The sequence below is a fragment of the Erithacus rubecula genome (assembly GCF_903797595.1).
Source record: "Erithacus rubecula genome assembly, contig: SUPER_Z_unloc_2, whole genome shotgun sequence".
Classification (NCBI taxonomy): domain Eukaryota; kingdom Metazoa; phylum Chordata; class Aves; order Passeriformes; family Muscicapidae; genus Erithacus; species Erithacus rubecula.
This window is the reverse complement of record NW_027635860.1, coordinates 9735469-9756121: the sequence shown is the minus strand read 5'-3', so window position 1 is coordinate 9756121 and position 20653 is coordinate 9735469. Positions and strand designations below refer to the sequence as shown.

Sequence of the window (20653 nt, the reverse complement as noted above, 5' to 3'; positions counted from 1 at the left end):
ATCAATTTACTTCAATGAGGTATCAAAGGAAACTTGAGTATTTTGGAAACTAGCAACATAGAGTGAGTCATAATCAGAAAATTTAAGCATTTGATTCTTAATCCTTTGCTTCTAGGGGAGAATCCAGACTCTAAACTCCCAGTACCATGCATGTTAAGAATTGGGTCTTTAGAAGTCTCCCCATGGATGGGATAGCTGTGTGGAGAAGAATAGAAGAAATTATTAATTATCCTTGTGTGTCTGAACTTCGGATCATGTGTAAATACATATGTTGATAGAACTGTAAAAGAGATTGTGGCACCTGAATTTTTAGCAATATATATTAATATCAGATACTTGAATTTTGTGGTGTGCACTGAGAAGGAATCTTTCAGCGTTTCAAGTAGATTTTATCTGTTCTTCTAGATGAGAACTGGCGAGAAGCTCGGAAGCTGAAAAATTCACCTCAGTGTATCTTGCAGCCCTTGGATGTAAACCTGGAATTTAGCAGGGCTATGGTTGTTACAGATGCAAGAATGCCTAGGTATGTATTTTTCCCAGTTTTGAAATTTTATGGTTCATGACTTTCTTGAGGGGGGAAAAAGAGGGGAAAAAATTAAGATCTAGTCATAACTATGCACTTTAGAGTTGGATATATGTAAATCTAAGAAGTAAAATGCATTTATCTAGAAAAATAGGAAATAAATTTAAAGTAATTTTGAGATACTGAAAAGGCAATAGAATGTTATATTAGTATGTTAAACATATTTAAAAATTTTTATTAAAGATAGTATTGCCTCTTCTAATTCAGCCTTCCTAATAGCTACATTTCAGTTCTCATTGAAAACACCAAGGAGCTAAAAATCGGAATTTAAAATCAGTTCTATAAATACCAAAAAAATATTTTGAAAAGTAATGTGTTATTATACTCCCCCTCTTTTGACTTGCCTTATTGCTCTGGATCACTTCTCCAAGAAGCAGCTCTAATGCCTTGAGCTTGCACCTAGGGTTGTTTAGCAAAATCTTGTTAGTTATGGAAATTGTACTAATCAGAAGAAAATTATGAATACTGTCAATAACAATGAATGATTGCATTTTGTAATGCTGCCACTTTCTGGAAACCTGGGAGGCCAGATTCTGAATTTTGATGCTTACAAAACATCCTAATGTTTTCCCTCCTTATTCTTTCTTTGTTTGGTGAAGAAGATCAAATAAGGCTAATGCAATTCACAGGAATATCTTTTATGTTAGAAAGTGAGATTTCATTTCTATGGTCATGTAACAGAATTACATAATTTTAATGTAGGTGTGTAATTCACATCTCTCAAAAATTACACAGGTATAACCTGGATTAAGGATGTGTTCTCTCAATGAGTATAGATATTGCAGTATTGCAGTACTACCTGTCTAACTGTCTTGGCTACCAGGTGTGCTTTGGCAGTTAATGTGTCCAAACTGATTCTGGAAATTTCTGTGTAATTTTTCTCTATATCACATTGGGCACAAATGATAAAGGTTAAATGTAGCTTTTGTGTCAGCAACAATCCCCCAAACTGTAAATTTTAGTATAGTTGAATAGGATATTATGCTCACATCAGTTAGATAAATATATATATATATTTTTAAAATGTATTTTTAATGTATATGTATATTTTCCTTTATATTTTGTTTTTTGTAAGTATACTGTCATGTAAATATTGTCATGTATACTGTCCAGTATAATTTTCTAAGTTTTTTAAAATGTGGAACTGTTTTAATATTTGGAACTGTCTGCATAGAATAGCATAGTTCTGTTGAGAAAAATGAGTGGAAAGATGTTAGTTTTGCTGCAAAATCTAGTACCAGAGTTGTTGTTTAATGTAGTAAATTTTTACAAATTAGTTTCTTAGTTTGGAAGGCCCCTGTTTTGCATTTAGTCATCTGAGAAGCAGATGATTGTGTGTCTTTATTTTTTGATTCTTTGTATGTTTTTCTGTGATCATTGAACTCATTGTTCTTTGTTATTCTGTTCAAGATAGTAATGAATTTACGAGGCTTTGTCTTGACTTTGTTTAGAAAGGCACATTTCTATGTTGCTGTCTTGAGGAGAATGCTAATTTAGGTAATTTTGCTAATAACTACTGTATCAAAGGACTTTCTCTGTTCATCTGTGTTTTCATCTACTCATATTTCCTAATCCTTAAAATGGACTTTCATTCTGGATATGAACATCTGCATTTCTTTAATTTCTGGTAATAGGACACTTCTTTCTGTTACTTCACATTTGGAAGCACTAATACAATTCTCTAGTTTTATAGTCTGTGTAAGCTTTTATTTTTTTTATGTTTGTTTTATCCTGTTTTATGGTTCCTTTATTTTTCTGGAGAAGGTATCTGAGTCTGTCATGGTTTTTGAAGTTGTATGAAGAAAGTATTAGGATAGCAATGTTAAGAGCATCCTATATAATAGCATTAATTATAAACACCGTAAAAATTCCAATGTGAATGAATGTACCTATTTGGGGCTTTGATGGTGGCATTCCAGACTGAATTGAAGAAAGTTTCTGCAGATTTCCTTGTCAATCGAAGCACTTAGCTTCTCCGTTCCTCAGTCTCTACAAATGGGGTGTAATTGATTCTCTATACAGAGTTTTCCCAAACCTTAAAAGCTTTTGTTTAAAGAGCGGTGTAGAGAGCCAGATTATTTGCACTTGTCTGCTTTGTATCTTCCTTCTAACTGTATGGGCTGTCTGTTGTACAAACAGTCATCAAAAATGTCTCAACAGCATACACAAATTTTTGTAGAGAGGTTTAAGTGCAATGAAGCTGAGAATTGCTATTGTATATTTAATTGCTATTGCTCCTCCAGCAACTGACATGCACAGTAGAGAGAGAGAGAGGTCCTTCAAACCTGGTAGTTACACACCCACCTTAACCTTCTCCATAATAATGAAAGAACAAAAAGGGGAGAAAGGGAAAAAAAAAAAGGAGTTTAAATCTCCCTCTGATAGAACTGAAATAAAGAATAAGAGGAGTAGTTAAAAATTAATCCTGTAAGTTTAAAGATGCAAAGAAGTTTCTAAATGGAAGAAAACTAGTTATTGTCACAGTTTAATGTGTACAATATTGTGCTTCCTTAAGTGTCACAAGCTGTTTTTTCAGATTCATAAGTATCAAAGTTACTAAGATGGATTGAAAATATGGAGCTTTTTGTTCTGACGTCTCCTTCAGTGTTATATTTTATGTCACTTTGAAGAAGTACATGTGAGTTAAGCTCATTAAAAGAGGAGCAAGCTTGTCTTGTTCCTTACATACTATGCATTAAGCACCTCGTGCTGCCTGTTGTCTGTTGAACAGACTTCTTTATCTGTTCTAAGTAGAAGTTGTAATAAAACAACAATATGTTCTTTGAGCAAATTTTCTGCTTACATCTGTTACACTCACTTGTATGAGAAGCCAAGTTGTGTTTTGTGTTTTAAGTATTTAAAAATCCAGTGTGTTTGATGTGATTCTACTTATTTTTTTGCCAAATTCTGTTCAAATACACTTAAAATATGTTTTATTGTTTTCATTTTTAAAAATGTTTATTTTACTCTTTTATACCCTGTATTGTTATATGTTTATTACTATGTTAGATATCTAGGCTACTGCTATAGTCTTCTTAACTATACATGAGTTCTAGGAAGTATTTTGTATTCTTTTTTTTATGTTTTGAGCCCTAAACATTCATATGCAAAAAAACACCTTCACCTTCTCTTTTATGTAAAAGCTCAGTTATGTGATTTATTGGAAATAATTAAATGCATGAACATGAGAGAGCAATTTCTGGTTGTAAGGAAAATATGCTGTGTGTAACCTAACCAGGAGTGGTTATTAATACCATTTGTAGTCCTCATCCAAAGGGTAGTAAATGGAAATATAAATTATCCTGCTAAGTGGGTATTTGTTATCAAGCAGCTTTTTTGTGTGCAGCAGAAGGATTGCATATGTATATACATGCACATGCGTGTACATATACTACATACAATGATTAGATGAAGAATTTTCTGACCAGGAAGACTTGTGTTTTTCAGAAGAAAAATAATGTGAAGTTTGATTGAAAAAATTTAAGATGTATTAACTGTGGAACTTTTGACTTTGGTTCTTTAAAAAACAGGTTCAAACTGTCAGGACAGTTGCCTTTACTTTCTGTCCAAATATCAGACCAGAAGGTGACAAGTATCTTGGAGCTAATTGATAGCATTCCTAAGCCAGAAAGTGCCCCTGCTACCAGCTCTCCTCCAAAAATGACTGAGGTAAGGTTTTTAAAAGAGATTTCATTAAAAATTATAATAAAAATGCCTTTTTGGTATTAGCATTCCAGTTTTGAAAGGTGCTCAAGAAAGTGACGAGCAAGCATTGACTTAGTGCCTCTTGGAAAAGTTAGCTCTTTCTCTAAAGCTGTAGAAATTTTCTTGCTATTTAGTTAGTTTATTATGAACTTTAGCCAATAATAATGAAATAGTTGTCCAGTGTTTGGATTTAAAATAGAACTCCTCAGAGTTTTACTACTATAGGAATTAAATTGCAGTTCATAATAATCTTGACTAACAAACATACTCAGTTTTGTTGAGGATTAGTTTAATTGTATCTTCAAATTCGCATGTGTACCATAGTGTTGCAGAATTTGGGTTCATCTGTTTTGTGTAGTGAAGAAAACGTTAAAATGCTGGAATTTTTGAAGTTCAAGTATTATGTGATGTTAGATGAGAGTTTCAAAAGCCAAACAAAAAATATTCGCTATCTGTTTTATAAACAATGTCTGCCTGGCAGAAGTAGCAGGGTTTTTTTCAGCTGACCTCAGTGCTTTTCCCGTTTCAAGTCCTTTACACAGTGCAGCTCTTCCTTGTGCTTGTAATGATCAGGACTTTGGAGAGGGGTTCTTGATCTTTCACCACCCCCTTGGGGAATATGGTTTGAGTCACTGGTTTATACCTTCTTCAGAACAGAAGTTTGTCCCCTTCATATTATTTAGTATATAGAAAAATGTATTTCACCTTTTGAGCTGTTCTTAACTGAATTAGGAAATTAACTCACAGTTGCTAATTTTGGACATGACTAGTCTGTGTGATCTGGCTATGTTTTACAGATGTATAAAGCAGTCTTGTCATTAGAACATATGTAAAATCTTAAAAGTCAGATGAAATTTGTCTATTCATTTTTCTGTCCTTTGTAAATACTTCTAACAATCTATATTTAGTAACCCATGCACTTAGTTCTACAGGACTAGTGGTCATCTTTGTATTTGGGATTTTTTTAGATTATTTGATAACTATATTTCCATCTTTGTGCAAATTATTTTGCACTGTTATGGAATGCTGTTGCTGTAGTTTGTATTTTCTGTAGCTTATATTAGTGTAATATTTACTAACAGTAAATGCAACAATTCGACATGCATACCAATTGGAAGTATGTGGAGAGTTGAAGACTGTTTTTCTTTGTGTGATTCTTGCAGTCTCTTCAGTGGTGCCATTAAAATTTTAGCTAATTCTGACTTCTTTCACTCCTCATATACTAATAGTATACCCAAGAAAAAAACAAAGCTGCCTTAGTCTCTGTTGTGTTGTGCAACTAATCACAGATTAACTTTTTTTGAGGGTAGGTATTGGGACTTTAGTTTTACATAAATAGAATCTGCATTTATAAGATGATTGTCCTGTGCTTTATAACATGGACTGTACTTGAATTTAGTTGCAGAATTCAACTATGACATCTGAAGTATTTTAAGTGACCTTGAAATAATTAGTATTACCTGTACATTAGTTGTGATGTACACTAGATGAGGTGAGGAAAAACTGTGGACCAAGTATAAATATAATTGCATTATATGTGAATCCATATCAAAATTTACGCTTAAACCTGTCTGCTCAAGCTTCCATTTACTTCAGAACTTGGCAGACTTTAATTGCTGGTGTTAAATTCAGTTAATTTAAGTGCATTTTGTGCTTTGACGGTGGCAGCTATACTCCCGTGCTTTCATCCTTTCCACTGTAATTCCTCTGAAATTTGGTAGCATCTCATAATTTCTGAACTGAAAAGAATGTGAATTCCTTTTTCAGACTGCTGTATAAGGCTATTTTTCATGATTTGGTACTATGAAGTCAAATTTCACAGGTTTTCTTCCTTGTTTTCTTAGAATGTGGAACTGTTACAGATGAGACACTTCCACAGTTACAAGACACTTAAATGCTCTTAAATACTTCGTTGACATGAATATATTCAGTAAAGTCAGATTACATAGGCTGGTGACCAAGAGAGATGTGGGAATGTTGAGAGCCAGGTGAAAAATGTAGACTTGGAAACAATGTTCAAATGAATGTTTCTTGTTGCCATAATGCATATAGATTGATAGTGTGATTTTTGTGGATAATTGAGCTTTGAAAGGTGCAGTAACAAGGGAGGGGAGAAAGTGTGGTGATGTGGGGAAAGAACTGCTGTCAGCCATGTAGTCCAGAGCCAAAGGCACTCAAGAAGAAAGGGCACACAGTGCACAGTTCTCCTCTTACTTTGATACCCTGTGCGAGGCGCATGTATAATACATGTGCATGTGGAACTTGCAGGTGAGAGGTCTTTACAAACTCAGATTGCTGAGATTGCTTTCTGAGACTTGATGGTGAATCATTTGGATACCTTTACTAAGAGAACTGAATTCTGTCATATATGCAACCATGTGGAGTGGAGAATTCATGTTCTAGAGTGCACTCTAGTGGCGTTTCACATATTTTCAGTTACTACTCTGGGTTGTGCATGACTGCATTTTACAATTGAAGACTCAGAATCATAGATTCCTGACTGGAAAGGACCCACAAGGATCACAAGCCCAGCTCCTGGCTCTGCACAGGGCCATCCCTAGGTGTCATACCATATACCTGAGAGCATTGTCTAAACACTTGAACTCTCCCAGGCTGGTGCTGTGACCACGTCCCTTGGGAGGCTGTTCCAGTTACCAACACATTCTTGGTAAGGGACCTTTTCCTAGTGTAAACCTCCCTGACACCCCTTCATGCTGTTCCCTCGAGTCCTGTCACTGGTTACCAGAGAGGAGAGATCAGTGTCTTCCCCTCTGCTTCCTCTTGTGAGAAAGATGGAAACTACTGTGAGGCCTTCTCTCAGTGCTTTACCAGTTGTTTTTTTTTTTTTCGCTAATATCTGAAGCAGTGCTATTCAATGAGGTAAAGTGCCAGGCCCCACACTGGGGTCCCAACAACCCCAAGCAATGTTACAGGCTGGGGACAGGGTGGCTGGAAAGCTGTCCAGCAGAAAAGGAACTAGAAGTGCTGGTAAACAGCCAACTGAACATGAGCCAGTGTGTTCCCTTGGAGCCAAAGGCAGCCAAGGGCATCCTGTAGTGTGACCAGTAGGGCCAAGGCAGTGATTGTCCCCGTCTTTGGCACTGGTGAGGCTGCACCTAGAATCCTATGCTCAGTTTTGGGCTCTTCACTGCAAGATAGACTGAGGTGTTGGTTTTTTCTCCCAGGTAAAACATGCCAGGACAAAAATAAATAGCCTCAGATTGCTCCAGAGGAGGCTTAGATGGGAAATTAGGAAATTTTCACCAAAATGATTGTGAAGCATTGCAGGAGGCTGCCCAGTAGATGAGTCACCATCCTTGCAGCTATTTAAAAGACTTGTACATGTGGCATTCATGTTTGCCACTAAATCATGTCTGGCAGTGGTAGCTTTACAGTTGAACTTGGTAATCTGAAGAGTCTTTTCTAACCTAAATGCTTCTATGATTCTATGAAATACAAAGCAGTCCTCTTTGCTCTAATGTTCTGTGTATCTCTTCTTTCATTTTTCCCCACCCAGCACTTACATTGCTTTTGTAAAGAGCCGTTGATCTTTCTGGTTCTCTGAAGTTGCTGTATTGTAGTCCTTTGAGGGACTAGGTTTTGTCTTTTATGATTTTTCATATTATGTGCCATTTCTGACCATCTTTTGATCTATGAAGTAGAATGTTTGAACCCTTCACTGTGATTCCTCGTGTTTCCTCTGGTTAGATGCAAGTGCAATATCTGCTGCTTCTACCTATATTTAGGCCTAATTTTTCCCCATGCTTATAATTTTAGTAATGTAAGTGTTTAACTCTGATTTGCACTTAAGTTGCACACTTGTTGATTTGCACATTACATTTCCCTAAGTTGTAAAACTTGGATGCAGCATATATGCATGCAATAGCATGACCAATAAATACAAAAAAAAATTATGTTATCTCCTGTTTCAGGCTGTACTGACCCCTGTGCTTTCAACACCACTTGTATCGCAAGGCATGTGTCCTGTTTTGGATCTTCATTCATTTGCTGAGTCAGGTAATATAATCTGTTTTAAAGTCTTGCTTAAGAAGTGGGTCAAGCTGAAAGTTTTTGAGTTCTTTGAATTAATTTAATATTCTTGCTGTAAGCAAGGATATGGGGCTTTGTTTCAAGTTCTTGAGGGATGAGTAGTGTTATATTGTGTTTAGCTTATAATTCATACTGCATGCACAAACTACTTGAGTATTTTCTCATAAAAATAAAATTCTGTATTCTGTTTTATGTTATTCCCTTCCTGAGGGCATAGCAGGATAATTTTGTTTGGTATGATAGGTTTATTTTTGTGAAGGCATCTGAAGTAGAATGAAATTTTTAACTTTAGCATGTACATAAGTCCTCTGATGATGGTTTTAATTATTTTCTTATGGTGAAGGATTTCTCTTCTACTTAGGTGGATTTAAATTATGAGTAGTGAAATGATGACTGTTAGAAACTGCTGTGTTTTTATAAACAAACATTTTGACTTCTAGTGAGTAAAGCAGAAGATTGACTGTGGGACAACCAGTTGTGTTCAATACTGCCTAGCTGTTCAAAACAGCTTAGCTAGATCCTAGCATTTCATCTAGTAGTTGCATTAGAAAAATAATCAAATATATCAGTGTTATTCATTTTATCAGTGTCATATTCATTATATCAGTGTCAGTCATGTTTGTGATGCCAAAACACTCAACTGGAGAAACAGAAAACCAGGCTACTACTCCTTTCTCAAGTTAATGATTTGTGTGGTTAGCAAACACAAGCAAAATTATCAGCAAAGTTATTATGTGTACTTTATAGTTTAAAATTCAGTGTGTATGCATGATGTATAAAAATATGTATTTGAACATCTTCATCTGTTTTTATATGAGTTCCTTTAAGTGTCCAGAGGTAGAGTGGAAATGTCTTTCAGTTCTTAAAAAACAGGCTGAAGTGAGAATACATTGTTGCAACAAGTAATTTGAGAAAGTAATAGCTAGATTTAGATTTGATTCAAATCTGGTTTTTAATCTATAATATACATACAGCTATACAGTCCTTCTAAGTGATTTTTTTAAATTCTCTATCCTTCACCGTCCAAGAACTCAGGGCTGCTTTTAAGCTTTACAAAATACTTCATATAATTTGTTGAGTTTTTTTTAGAAGGATTTTTCTTCCACACAGTTACCCTATATTTCAGTGTATGGTTTTTAGGTGAAGACCTTCACAAGGCATTGCAATCTGTTTATTTTGGTTATATTTCTGCACTAATGTAAAGTAGATTAAAAGCTTGATAGCTCTTGATAGTCTCTCTGAAATGGGAGATCTACAGCAGGCAGAAATCCCAAGTAGTGCCTGGTATTGAGACCCGTGTCAATGTCCTGTTGTCAACAACAGTCTAATCAGCAGCCAGATTAAGCTGTTAAGTCCCACCAAAGGCAAGACAAAGACAAGCATCATTTTTGCTGTCTTTTGCAAAGCCAAAAGTAAGAGAATGCTAATGACGGAATTAGCTGATGAGATCTGAAGTTATGATGACATGATGGAGGCAGCTGTAGATGGGATGTAAAGTTGTGGAGGCAGGACTTGAGATGGTTATGGAAACTGAATTTGTTGGTTGTTAGTTGTCAGCTAGATACTTGTATGTTTAAGCTTTTATAGATATAAAAACTAGGTCGTAGTACTGTAAAATAATGGCTGTGTAAATTGACTGCATAGGTAATGTTGTTGGGATTTAATCTGTAGAATCAGAAGAAGAATTTTATGATGCACTAAGCAGTCCTGTGGAAGATGTGCCATTTTTTGAAGTCCCAGCTGATTCCCTCAAGAAGGTTGTCAGTGCAAGGAGAAAAACCCTACACAAACAAGAATCTTTGAAAAATATGACGGATTTCCAGCTGAAGTTTGAAGTAGCTGAGGTAAAATTATCTTTTAAAATTTGCCCAAAGCACAGCAGAACTTTAATTTTTTCCATGTTTGTTGTGTTTATAAATCCATATCTGCAGACATATTCATTCCCCATTTTAGCTTGTAAATATTCAATGTTTTTTCCAAGTCATAGTTGTACTTCTGTATCCTTGTCATCACTGAAATGCTTCAATTTATCCTTTTCATTTCCCAACTCACTTTGTCACTGAATTTTCTTTACCTATGTCTCAGAAATTACATTACATATTTGTTTTAGCTAAATATGTATTTGTGACATCTTTCTTTGCAGATACTACTGTGGCCAATGGGAAAACTTCATTAATATTTTATGTTGTAACAAGCACCATATTTTTTGGTTCTAGTTTTCCCCAGATGCTGTTGCCCACACATGTAAATCTGTAACATCTTCATTGTAAGAGTTTTCTGTGTTCTTGCTGTTTCAAGCCTATGGGGGGAAAAAAGAGTATTTTATCCAAATGCTAAGTGTATAGTTTCTAGTAAAAGAGGTTGTCTCTCAATACTATCATTAACTTTGTCATTACACTATCATGGCTGTGCCACTGTTATTTCTGCAGTTCAGGGTATTTTACTTTAAATTTATTTTCAAAACAAATTGTACAAATTCAGTTAACTTTACAAATTTTGTTTTATGGTAGAGCTCACAAAATGTCTTCAACACACCACAGCTAGCTTGTAGCATGCTATATACTACATCTTTACTACAAATAAAATTGAAATGTACTGTTCGTGTGTTGACATGACCTTATTTAGAACTACTAGTCTTAAAGGAGGATATTGTGTTTTGCATTATTTTCTAATGACACATAGTTTGAGATTACTTATTGGGTTTTGTTTTGATTTTCCTTGTTTTTAGACAGCATTATATTTTAAGGAAGAATAAATGTATTTGTCAGTTGTCAAAGCTGGATACAACAGCTCAGCCACATATTTATTTAACAACAGTATTGTCATGCATTGGTGAAAATGGAGTAAATTCTCTTGCCAGACATTCAGCTTGGGAATCTCTTAGCAGAAAAAATTCAGAGAAATTCCAGTGAAAGTAGTAAACACTTTGTGCTGACTGAAAAGCTAGTTTTGACTGTATTGAACATTGCTGTACAGTATTTTTAAAAAAGATAATTTAGTTTGTGCAATGGTTACTTTAGCATTAAATACATGGATGTTTGAAGTTTTTGTTATGATATCAGCAGCCAGTACTTCTTGTAGAATTGTCTATTTTTTTCCAAGGCATTTACTGTATAAAGTTAAATTAACAATACACAAATAGACATTAACTAATAAAATATAAGTGAATGTATTATATTCTGTATAAAAACTTAAGAGGTTTTTTAACTTCTTTTGGGTGTGTGTTTTGGGGTTTTTTTTTAGGTCTTAATTACATTATGCCGTCTTACTGGTGATACTGAGTTGCCTGTGCTCCAGCTTGATATTTTGGGCTTAGGTACTGAACTTAAAATGAGAACATTTGACATGACTGGGAGTGCTTTCCTTCGTGAAGTTGGTCTTCTGTGCCCAGAGTATATTGGTAAGCATTTGTAATCTGGTCAAGGAATTATTCATAAAGAACACTGTCAATTTGTCTTCAGAGACTCTATACATCTTTTGTCAAACAAGGAAGATTTGCATCCTAAGTTAAATCCAGTGTGGAGGCAAGTAAATCCTCATCGTCTTATTAGTGCTTTGGTAAATATGTTCTGGTGCTGATGATTGTAGAGAGATGTTTAACCATTTTACATCTGCAAAAGAGGTTTTGCGATTAAACAGTAATGACAGCTAGTAGCCTAGTTGGCAGTTTAGATAAAGAAAGTTTAAATTTTTTCTTTTTTTTTTTTTTTTTAGATGATAATGACAAGCCAGTTTACATAATTACTACATTGGATAATGTAGAAGATGATCTTCTCACTCTGGAGTATATTAAGGTTAGGAAAGAGTAGACTTTGCTTTTGAATTGTAAGCATGTCATAAACATCACATTAATATGCATGTTGTTACTTATGGATGTTTTTAATATCTTGAGTGTCACATGCAAAGTCTGTTCTTTCAACAGAATAACTTTTACATCTTAAATTGTAGTGGTTTTACAAATAAGCTTTCATAAATGGAATTTACAAACTTCTGATTTGTTTGTTTTATGTGCACTTTTGGTGAAATAGACTGATATTAAAGGACCAGAACTGAAGACTGTCTATCAAAATGTTCTACAGAAAATAAAGGTATGATACCTGTTTATAACATAATTTCCTCAGTTTGGGAGGAGATGCATGTGGATAAACAAAATTTTTTCTTTTAGGTGAACTTTTCTTCTCTAGATGTTCATTTGCATACTGAAGCTCTGCTGAATGCTATCAACTATCTGAATAATCTTTTACCTAAACAAGGAACTAAAATTGCAGAAGAACCAATCCATGAAAAAACAGAGGAGAAAAAGGATGTTCTTAAAAAATTAAGTAAGTTTCTAAATTATTTTTTTCTCTTTTCATTCCTCTCTCTTCACTTAAATAAGGAATAAAACAAATATGTTTTCTGTCTTTGCAAACTTGTCAGTGATGTTTGATATGAGAAATTTTGCTTAAAATTGTATGTATTTATAGGGTTGTGCCCTTAGCCATGTACAGTTTTCTGACATATAGGTCAAGGCATACCTTTGCTATGTGTTCGAGGCACTAAGTCAATGTAAATAGAAAACCCATAAACTGTTGTCAGGTTTTTATTGTTTTTCTCCAGGTATGAATTAATGCATTTGGTGGCCTTATGGTGATTACCTTATACTTGAGGAACATTAACCTCTTGCTTGCTTTCCTTTGCAGTTCAAAGGGATACCAAAACTGTACATGTCCTTGCTGAAGAATGTTAACTTTGTTATTTTTTATTTCCCATAGCATCAAAAAAATCAAAGTATGAAGATGTTATTGACCTCATTATCTGTGCGGATTTGTCATGTTTGAGTATTTTTATCAGAGAGAAAAGCCACAGAATAGCTGAAATTCATATTGAAGGTAGGGGCAAAACTTTAATCACAAAGGTACAAAACTTTGTAACCATAATAGTATATAGATTTTGTATGTCTTGTTTTTGAGGTCTGGATAGCCAAGTGATCATGAAGAAAGCAGCAACTGATGTGACTGCAAAATTGAAGAACATCATTATTGTGGATTCTGATGAGTCAGCATTGTATAAAAAGGTAGTTATATGCATGTATAATTGATTTTTTTTTTTAATGGATGCTAAATTCAACTTTTTAGGCTCTACTCTCTACTGTGACTTTTTTCAGTCATATCTCTATGTGACAGATTGATTTTGCTCCCACAACCAGTAATTATTAAACTGATATTAATTTGTGCAGTTGTGATATTTAGTTACTCATTGTGCCTCTTACTAAGTTGACTTTAGTGAAGAGAATTATTCAAAGTTGAGATGTCAACTGAATATTTTCAGCAATTTCAATTGATTTTTAAAATTCAATTTTTTTTGTCGTATATTGTCAAGACACTTGAACTAAAATGTCTTAATGCTGTGAGGTACTACATTTTATTTTGAAGGTAAGTTTCTCTAGTATGCAAGTTTTTACAGTAAAGATACTATTTTTTTTTTTCTTCCTAAGGCTCTTTACATCACAGGAAAAGAAGTCTTCAACTTCAGAATGGTATCATACGTGAATGCTACGGATGGCATTGCGTATACAAATATGGATGTTGTTGACAACCGTATTTATCTAACTGTTGGGTGTATTCAAGTAGTTTTTGTCAACAAGTTTGTTTCATCTATTTTGGTAAGTTATATTTTTCTGGATGCTGTTTCTTAGGATCCAGGTGAAGTTGTCAGAGCAAGAAAGAGATAAGAGTGTTATAGGTTGTCTATTTATGTAGGAGCTCTTATACGCTATTGTAAAAACTTCACAAGGATTAATACTTGGGCTGTTTATTTTTCTTCTTTGTTTCTGTGGAGCAGATGAGTAAGTGAAAAGGTTTACTGTTGTTAATGGTAATGGTTTTTTTAGATGATTTGTGACATCTTGTATGTTGAATATACATACCATTCATTATTTATAACACTGAAATATAAGTAAGAAACCATGAAAATCATGCCCTTTCTTAAATTCGACTAAGTAAATCAATCTTTTGCAGCTCATATGATTAAATAAAATGTAATTCCTAGAAGTCATATTATGAGGTCATTTATATTACCATCTAATTTTCCAAATATGTAGTATAGAAATTTATTTTTATATATGCATAATTTATCATATTTGAGGGAAGATTATCCTATGAAAGAATTTGGACAAAATGTATAGCAAAAAATAACATCTTAGGATGGTTTGCTATTTAAGTGACTATGATTCTTAGTGGTTTTGAAATACTGTAATTCTTAATAATTAATTCCTGAGATCTGTACTCTTTTCCTAGGCTTTTATAAATAACTTTCAAGCTGCCAAGGAAGCTCTTACTGAGGCAACTGTTCGAACAGCAGAGAAAGCAGCTACAGGTGTAAAAGGGTTGGCAGAGCGTAGTTCCCGTTCGGCGCTAGATATCAATATCAAAGCACCTGTTGTGATAATTCCACAGTCAGCAATGTCTGCAAATGTCCTGGTGGCTGATCTTGGTCTAATCACGGTGAAGAACCAATTCTTTATTGCTAAAACAAAAACGCGATGTAGTGTCCCACCTGTTATTGACTCTATGACGGTGAAATTGAGTGAACTGAAGTTATACAGGTAATGTAGTATCAATATTTTTAAAATTCATTTATTCCCTTTGAGATTTTTCAGCTAGAAAGCTTCAAAGAGTAGTCAAATAATCAGGTAATGATTGGTGATTGACAGACTATTATCTTGAAATATAACAGCCAACTAATAGTTATTTAAAGCAATGAAAATGTATGGTTTAGGAAAAAGATCAATCTGCACATCTTTAAATAGAAGCAAATGTTTGTTCAGGGTAAATTGTGTAGTACTATAGATTTATGCATTGTTCATTATTTTAAGACAGACTATATCTATTTGTGTTAGACTGGTTTTGATGGGATTTTCAAGCTATGCATAGAAGTAAAGGTAGTGACTTAGACAGCCATAAGGAACTTTGAAAATGGAACTTGGTGCAGAGGGTTCATGGGCAGAGAGGGAATAGAATGGGCTTTTCAAACACAGTTGAAGAGTACTGAAGAAAGAAGAAATTGCTGTCCCCTGGAGGGCAAGTAAGAGGTCCTGACTTACAACATGTTTGTGTGTTGCATGCCTGGTATGTGCCTGATATCTCCTCCCTACAAAGGAGAGAGGTCTACTAGAGCTACTTGGAGTAGTATAAAGGCAGTTTTATAGCATTATTTTAAAAGATGAGGAAAAAACAGATTTTTTTTTTTTTTTAAGAGTGTGCAATATGTGAAAGCTGAGAGTATTTTGCTTCTTTTCACAGATCTTACTATGAGCAAGATTCTTTGCAAACTGAAGTACAGTTGCTGCAGCCAGTCAGTCTGGAATTAGCTGTTGAACGAAATTTAGCTGCTGCGTGGTATAACGAAGTTCCTGATATTGAAATATCTGGCAGACTCAAGCCTATGAATGTAAGCAGTTTTTTCTGAAAGCAAGTGTTAAAATGTTTGTGGGAAACAGATTCATTTTTCTCTATGAAAGTCACAGCTCAGTAGTTCAGGTATTGTTTGATTTCAAGATACGGAGGTAGAATAGATTTTGTTGTTTCATAGGGGAGAAGGAAATGAGTAGATTTCTGTTCTAATTTAAGCTCTGTATTTCATCTGTGATTCTCCAGGCAGACTTTGTACTATGAATTACTATTGCTAATTAAAAATGCTTGTTCTATTCTAGATTTTTATCTGTCAGTGTCTTTCACTGAAAGATTGGAGAAGTTGTGGTTTATTGGTTTGTTCAGTAGCAGTACTGAATTTGTACCTATGACAAGCCTGAATAGTTAGTGGTGACCTGCTGTGCCAAATAGACACTCACAGATCAATGGGACCAGATGGGGTTCATCCTAGGGTAATTTAAATTTAGCATAAAAAACCAAAATTTAGCATAAATTAAAATTTAAACATAACATAATTTAAGTTTAACATTAAAAATATGAAGGTTGTGAAGTGTGTGAGGAAAACTGATTTGCCAGATTTTGAAATAGAACTCAAAAGTATTACTGTGAAATAACTCTTATGGTAGAGTGCCTTGTGACTAAATGCAGATAAAAATTTTACAGTTGACTTACAGTTTGTAAGTTAAACTGTGTGTGTACATATTCTGACATTCCAGTTTCTAAATTGCAACTTGGTATCGAAAGTTTGTGGATGAAAACAAAATAATGTGTGACTGACTTCTGATTTCTTGAAATTACAGTAAGGAATTGTGTGAATTTGAGAAAAAATGTTCAGCATCCTAGACAGGGACTCAGATGAGATTAATTTGATTTATCTGTTTATTCGTAAGCTTAGATTTTACTTACCAAAAGTTACACAAACAGAGTTGTTCTGATTTCTATTCCAATCTTTTTTAAAGCTGATTCTCAGTCAGGAAGATATTACCACAATACTGAGGACACTAAATGAAAACGCAGGTGAAGGCTCTGGTGCATCAACAGCTTTGCAAGAATCAAAAGCATCAACTAGTCATTCTTGTGAAATGCATGGTACTCAGCACTCTGCAGGTAATATCTTCCAAAATTACATCATTTGGCTTTTTTAGGTATTATTGTCAATATATGGCTTCTTTTGGAATTGCATTTAAAAATGAATGCCAGACTCCTTTGTATATACCAATATTGTAGAATCACAGAATAATTAATGTTGCAAAAGACCTCCAAGATCATGAAATGTAGCCTTTGACCAAAAAACACCCTGTCAACTTAACCATAGCACTAAATGCCATGTTTAGGTCCCACTGACACTTGTAGGGATGGTGACTTCACCACCTTCCTGAGCAGAAATCCTTCCTGATGTCCAGACTGAACCTCCCCTGTCTCAGCTTTAGGCTGTATTATCTTACCCTGTCGTCTTACTCACTAGCTGTCTGTGAAAAGAGACCAGCCCCCCATCTTGCTACAACTTCATTTTAAGTAGTTGTGGGCTGCAGTAGGGTCCCTCTGAGCTTCCTTTTCTCTAGCTTGAAACATCTCCAGCTCCTTCAGCCACTCCTCATATAACTTATGTTCCAGACCATTCAGTGGTTCCATTGCCCTTCTCTGGACGTTTGAGGACCTCAAGGTCTTTTGTTTTGTGAGAACTGGAAAGAGATTTGAAGTATGGTCTTACTTGAGTACTGGCTGAGTACAGGGAGACAATCACTGTACTGGTCCTGCTGGCCACGCTACTGCTGATGCAGACCAGGATGACATTGGCCACCTGGGCACAGCTGGCTCATGTTCAGCCACTACTGACTAGCACTCTCGGGTAATTTTCCCCTCAGCAGCTTTCCAGCCACTTTGTCCTCAGCCTGTACCACTGTCTGGGGTTATTGTGATCCAAGTGCTGGGTTTGGCACTTCACTTTGTTGAACTTCATGCTACTGGCCTCAGCCTATTATCCAGTCTGACCAGACCCCTCTGCAGAACCTTCCAATGCTCCGACATATCAACATTCCTGCCAAACTGGATGTCATATGTGAACTGACTGAGGGGCACTTGATGCCCTTATCCAGATCCCTGATAAAATTATTATACAGAACTGGTCCCAATATTGAGCTATGGAGAGCACCACTGGTGACTGTCTGCCAACTGGATATAATTCCATTCACTACCACTCTCTAGGTCCAGCAATCTAGCTAGTGTTTAACTCAGCAAAGAGTGTATCTGTCCAAGCCCTGGCCTCCCAGCTTCTCCAGGATAATTCTGTGGGAAAAAGTATCGAAGACTTCACTAATGTACAGGTAGCCAACATCCATAGTCTTTCTCTATTTCACTTGATGAGTCATTTGGTCAAAGAGGAAATCAAGCAGGGCTGTCTTTCCTATTCTGACACCATTCTGCCTGGACCCGATCCCTTGGTTGTCCAATTTGTGCTATGTTATTGTACTCAAGATGATCTGCTCCATAACCTTCCTCAGCACTGAGACCAGCTGACAGACTTGCAGTTCCCTGGATCTTTCTTTTGTAGATGGGCATCATATTGGCCAACTTCCACTCATCTGGGCCTCTCCAGTTAACCAGGACTGATGATAAATGATGAAGAGTGACTTGGTGAGCTCCTCTGCCAGCTCTGTCATCACCCTAGGTTGAATCCTGTCTGCCTCCATAGACTTATGAGTGTCTAAGTGACACAGCAGTCACTTATTGCTTCCTCATGGATTGCAGCATGGATTCTGCTCTCTGACCTTTTCTACCAGCTCAGATGGCCAGTTGCCCAGAGAATAATCATTTTCACTCTTAAAGACTGAAGTAAAGAAGGCGTGAAATACCTCAGCCTTTTCCTGCAGCCATCCTTAGTGGCAGCGTACCCGTCCGTATCCAATAATGGGTGGAAATTATTCCTGTGCCCACTCTTTGTTGTTAATGTATTTATAAAAAAACTTATTTTCATTCACAGCAGTGGTCAGATTGTGTTCTGACTGAATTTTAACCTTGTTGATTTTCTCTCTGTGTGACTTAACAGCATCCTTGTACTCTTCTTCCAGTTGCCTGCTCCTTCTTCCAAAGGTCGTAAACTCGGATTTTTTTCCCCCTGAATTCCTCCCTGTTCAACCAAGCCAGCACATAGAGAATGTCTGGTCCTGTGCCTGTAAGATGTCCTTCTTAAAGTACTTCTAAACTTCTTGGACCCCTTTGGTTTTAAGGGCTTATTCCCGAGGAACTTTCTGAACCAGTGTCCTGAACAGGACAAAGTCCACCCTCCAGAAGTCCAAGATTTTGTTGACACCCCAGAGTATTGAAAATTCATGTGACATGGTCACTGTGCTCAAGATTGCTCCAACCACAGCATCTCCCACCAGCCCTTCTCTGTAAGCAGCAGTTCCAGCAGGGCAGCTCCCTTGGTGGACTCACTTCCCAGCTGTGTTGGAAAGTTATCTTCAGACACTCCAGGAATTTCCTAGACTGCCTTCTCTCTGCTGTGTTAAATTTCCAGAAGGCATCTGACTGGTTAAAATTTGCCAGGATTTCATGACAATCATGAAACATCAGCCCTCTGATTGTAGAATAGTTCAGCTACCTCCTCATCCTGGTTGGGTGGTCTATAACAGACTCCCACCAGGATACCTGCCTTTTCAGCCTTCTCCCTGATTGTCACCTATAGGCACTGAGCCTTCTCATCACTATCCTTGAGCTCTGTAAAGTCCAAACACTTCCTAATGTACAGAGCCACCTCTCTTTCCTTGCTTGCTCCTTCTGAAGAGCTTGTAGCCTTCAGTGCAGCACTCTGGTCATCCCATCATTGCTTTCCTGCTGCACAGTGGCCTCCAGCTCCTCCTATTTTAACCCATATTACGTGCATTGGCGTAGTTGCCAATGGAGTTGCCACTTCAGCTGGGCTATGGATTTTACTCATAGCCCTGGCATCCCACACCTAGGCTCATCTTAAGTGAGCCTGGTCTTATTCCCATCCTCCTACAAATCTAGCTTAAAGCCCTCTTAATCAGCCCTGCCAACTCATGGGCAAGAATCCTTTTACCCCTTTGAGAAAGATGAGCCTCATCTGTACCCAGCGGTCCTGGTATTTCATCAGTTGTCTCACAGTCACAGAAAGAAAATTCCTCTGATGTCACCAGCTTTCAAGCAATGTGTTCATCAGGTGGGTTCTCCTGTTTATTTCAGTGCTCTTCACTGCTGCTGATGGATCAAGGAAAACACCATGTTATGCTTCTGTGCCTTTAACCAGTTATCCTGAAGTCCTTTCTAATTGCTATAGGACTTTTTTCCTCAATGTCACCATTGCTATTACCTGAAGAAACAGAAGTGGACAATAATCAGGGGACTGAATCAATCTAGAGGATCTCACAGAATGGGTCATGTTGGAAGAGACCACAGCAGGTCAGCCTCCCTGCTCAAGCAAGGTCATCCCAGAGCACATGGCACAGGATTGTATCCAGACACTACTTAAATATCTCCAGTGATGGAGACTCCACAACCTCTCTGGGTGATCTGTGCCAGTGTATGGTCATCTGCACAGTAAAGAAATTCTGTTTGGAACTTCCTGTCAATAACTTTCTGCCTTGTCTACCTCACTGTCCACTTATCCAGGCAGCACTTGCTGAGTTGGCCTGTGAGGATATTGTGAGAGGCATTATTGAAAGCCTTGTTGGAGTCAAGTCTATTGTTGGAGACAATAACCCCTGCTCCTACCTCATCCATGCAGGTAGTTATTTCATTATAGAAGACATTCAGGGTGGTCAAGCATTATTCCCCTTAGGTGAATCCATGCTGTCTACTCCTGACTACCTTTTCATGTTCTGTGGGGATAGGGATGGTCTCCCGAAAAGGGTACTCCATCACCTTTGCAGGGATTGAAATGAGG

General features: G+C 36.4%; 1 protein-coding gene across 1 annotated transcript in view; it reads left to right on the top strand.

The window, feature by feature from the left end:
* VPS13A (vacuolar protein sorting 13 homolog A) overlaps positions 1-20653 on the top strand; it is a 105965-nt gene that overhangs the window by 30488 nt on the left and 54824 nt on the right. The window contains exons 22-35 of the mRNA XM_079331223.1: positions 406-523; positions 4114-4252; positions 8221-8305; positions 10010-10182; positions 11582-11738; positions 12053-12132; positions 12367-12426; positions 12504-12660; positions 13093-13209; positions 13291-13394; positions 13815-13982; positions 14617-14924; positions 15622-15769; positions 16710-16857. Coding sequence (XP_079187349.1) covers positions 406-523; positions 4114-4252; positions 8221-8305; positions 10010-10182; positions 11582-11738; positions 12053-12132; positions 12367-12426; positions 12504-12660; positions 13093-13209; positions 13291-13394; positions 13815-13982; positions 14617-14924; positions 15622-15769; positions 16710-16857 — 1962 coding nt within the window. The remainder of the gene's footprint in view (positions 1-405; positions 524-4113; positions 4253-8220; positions 8306-10009; positions 10183-11581; positions 11739-12052; positions 12133-12366; positions 12427-12503; positions 12661-13092; positions 13210-13290; positions 13395-13814; positions 13983-14616; positions 14925-15621; positions 15770-16709; positions 16858-20653) is intronic.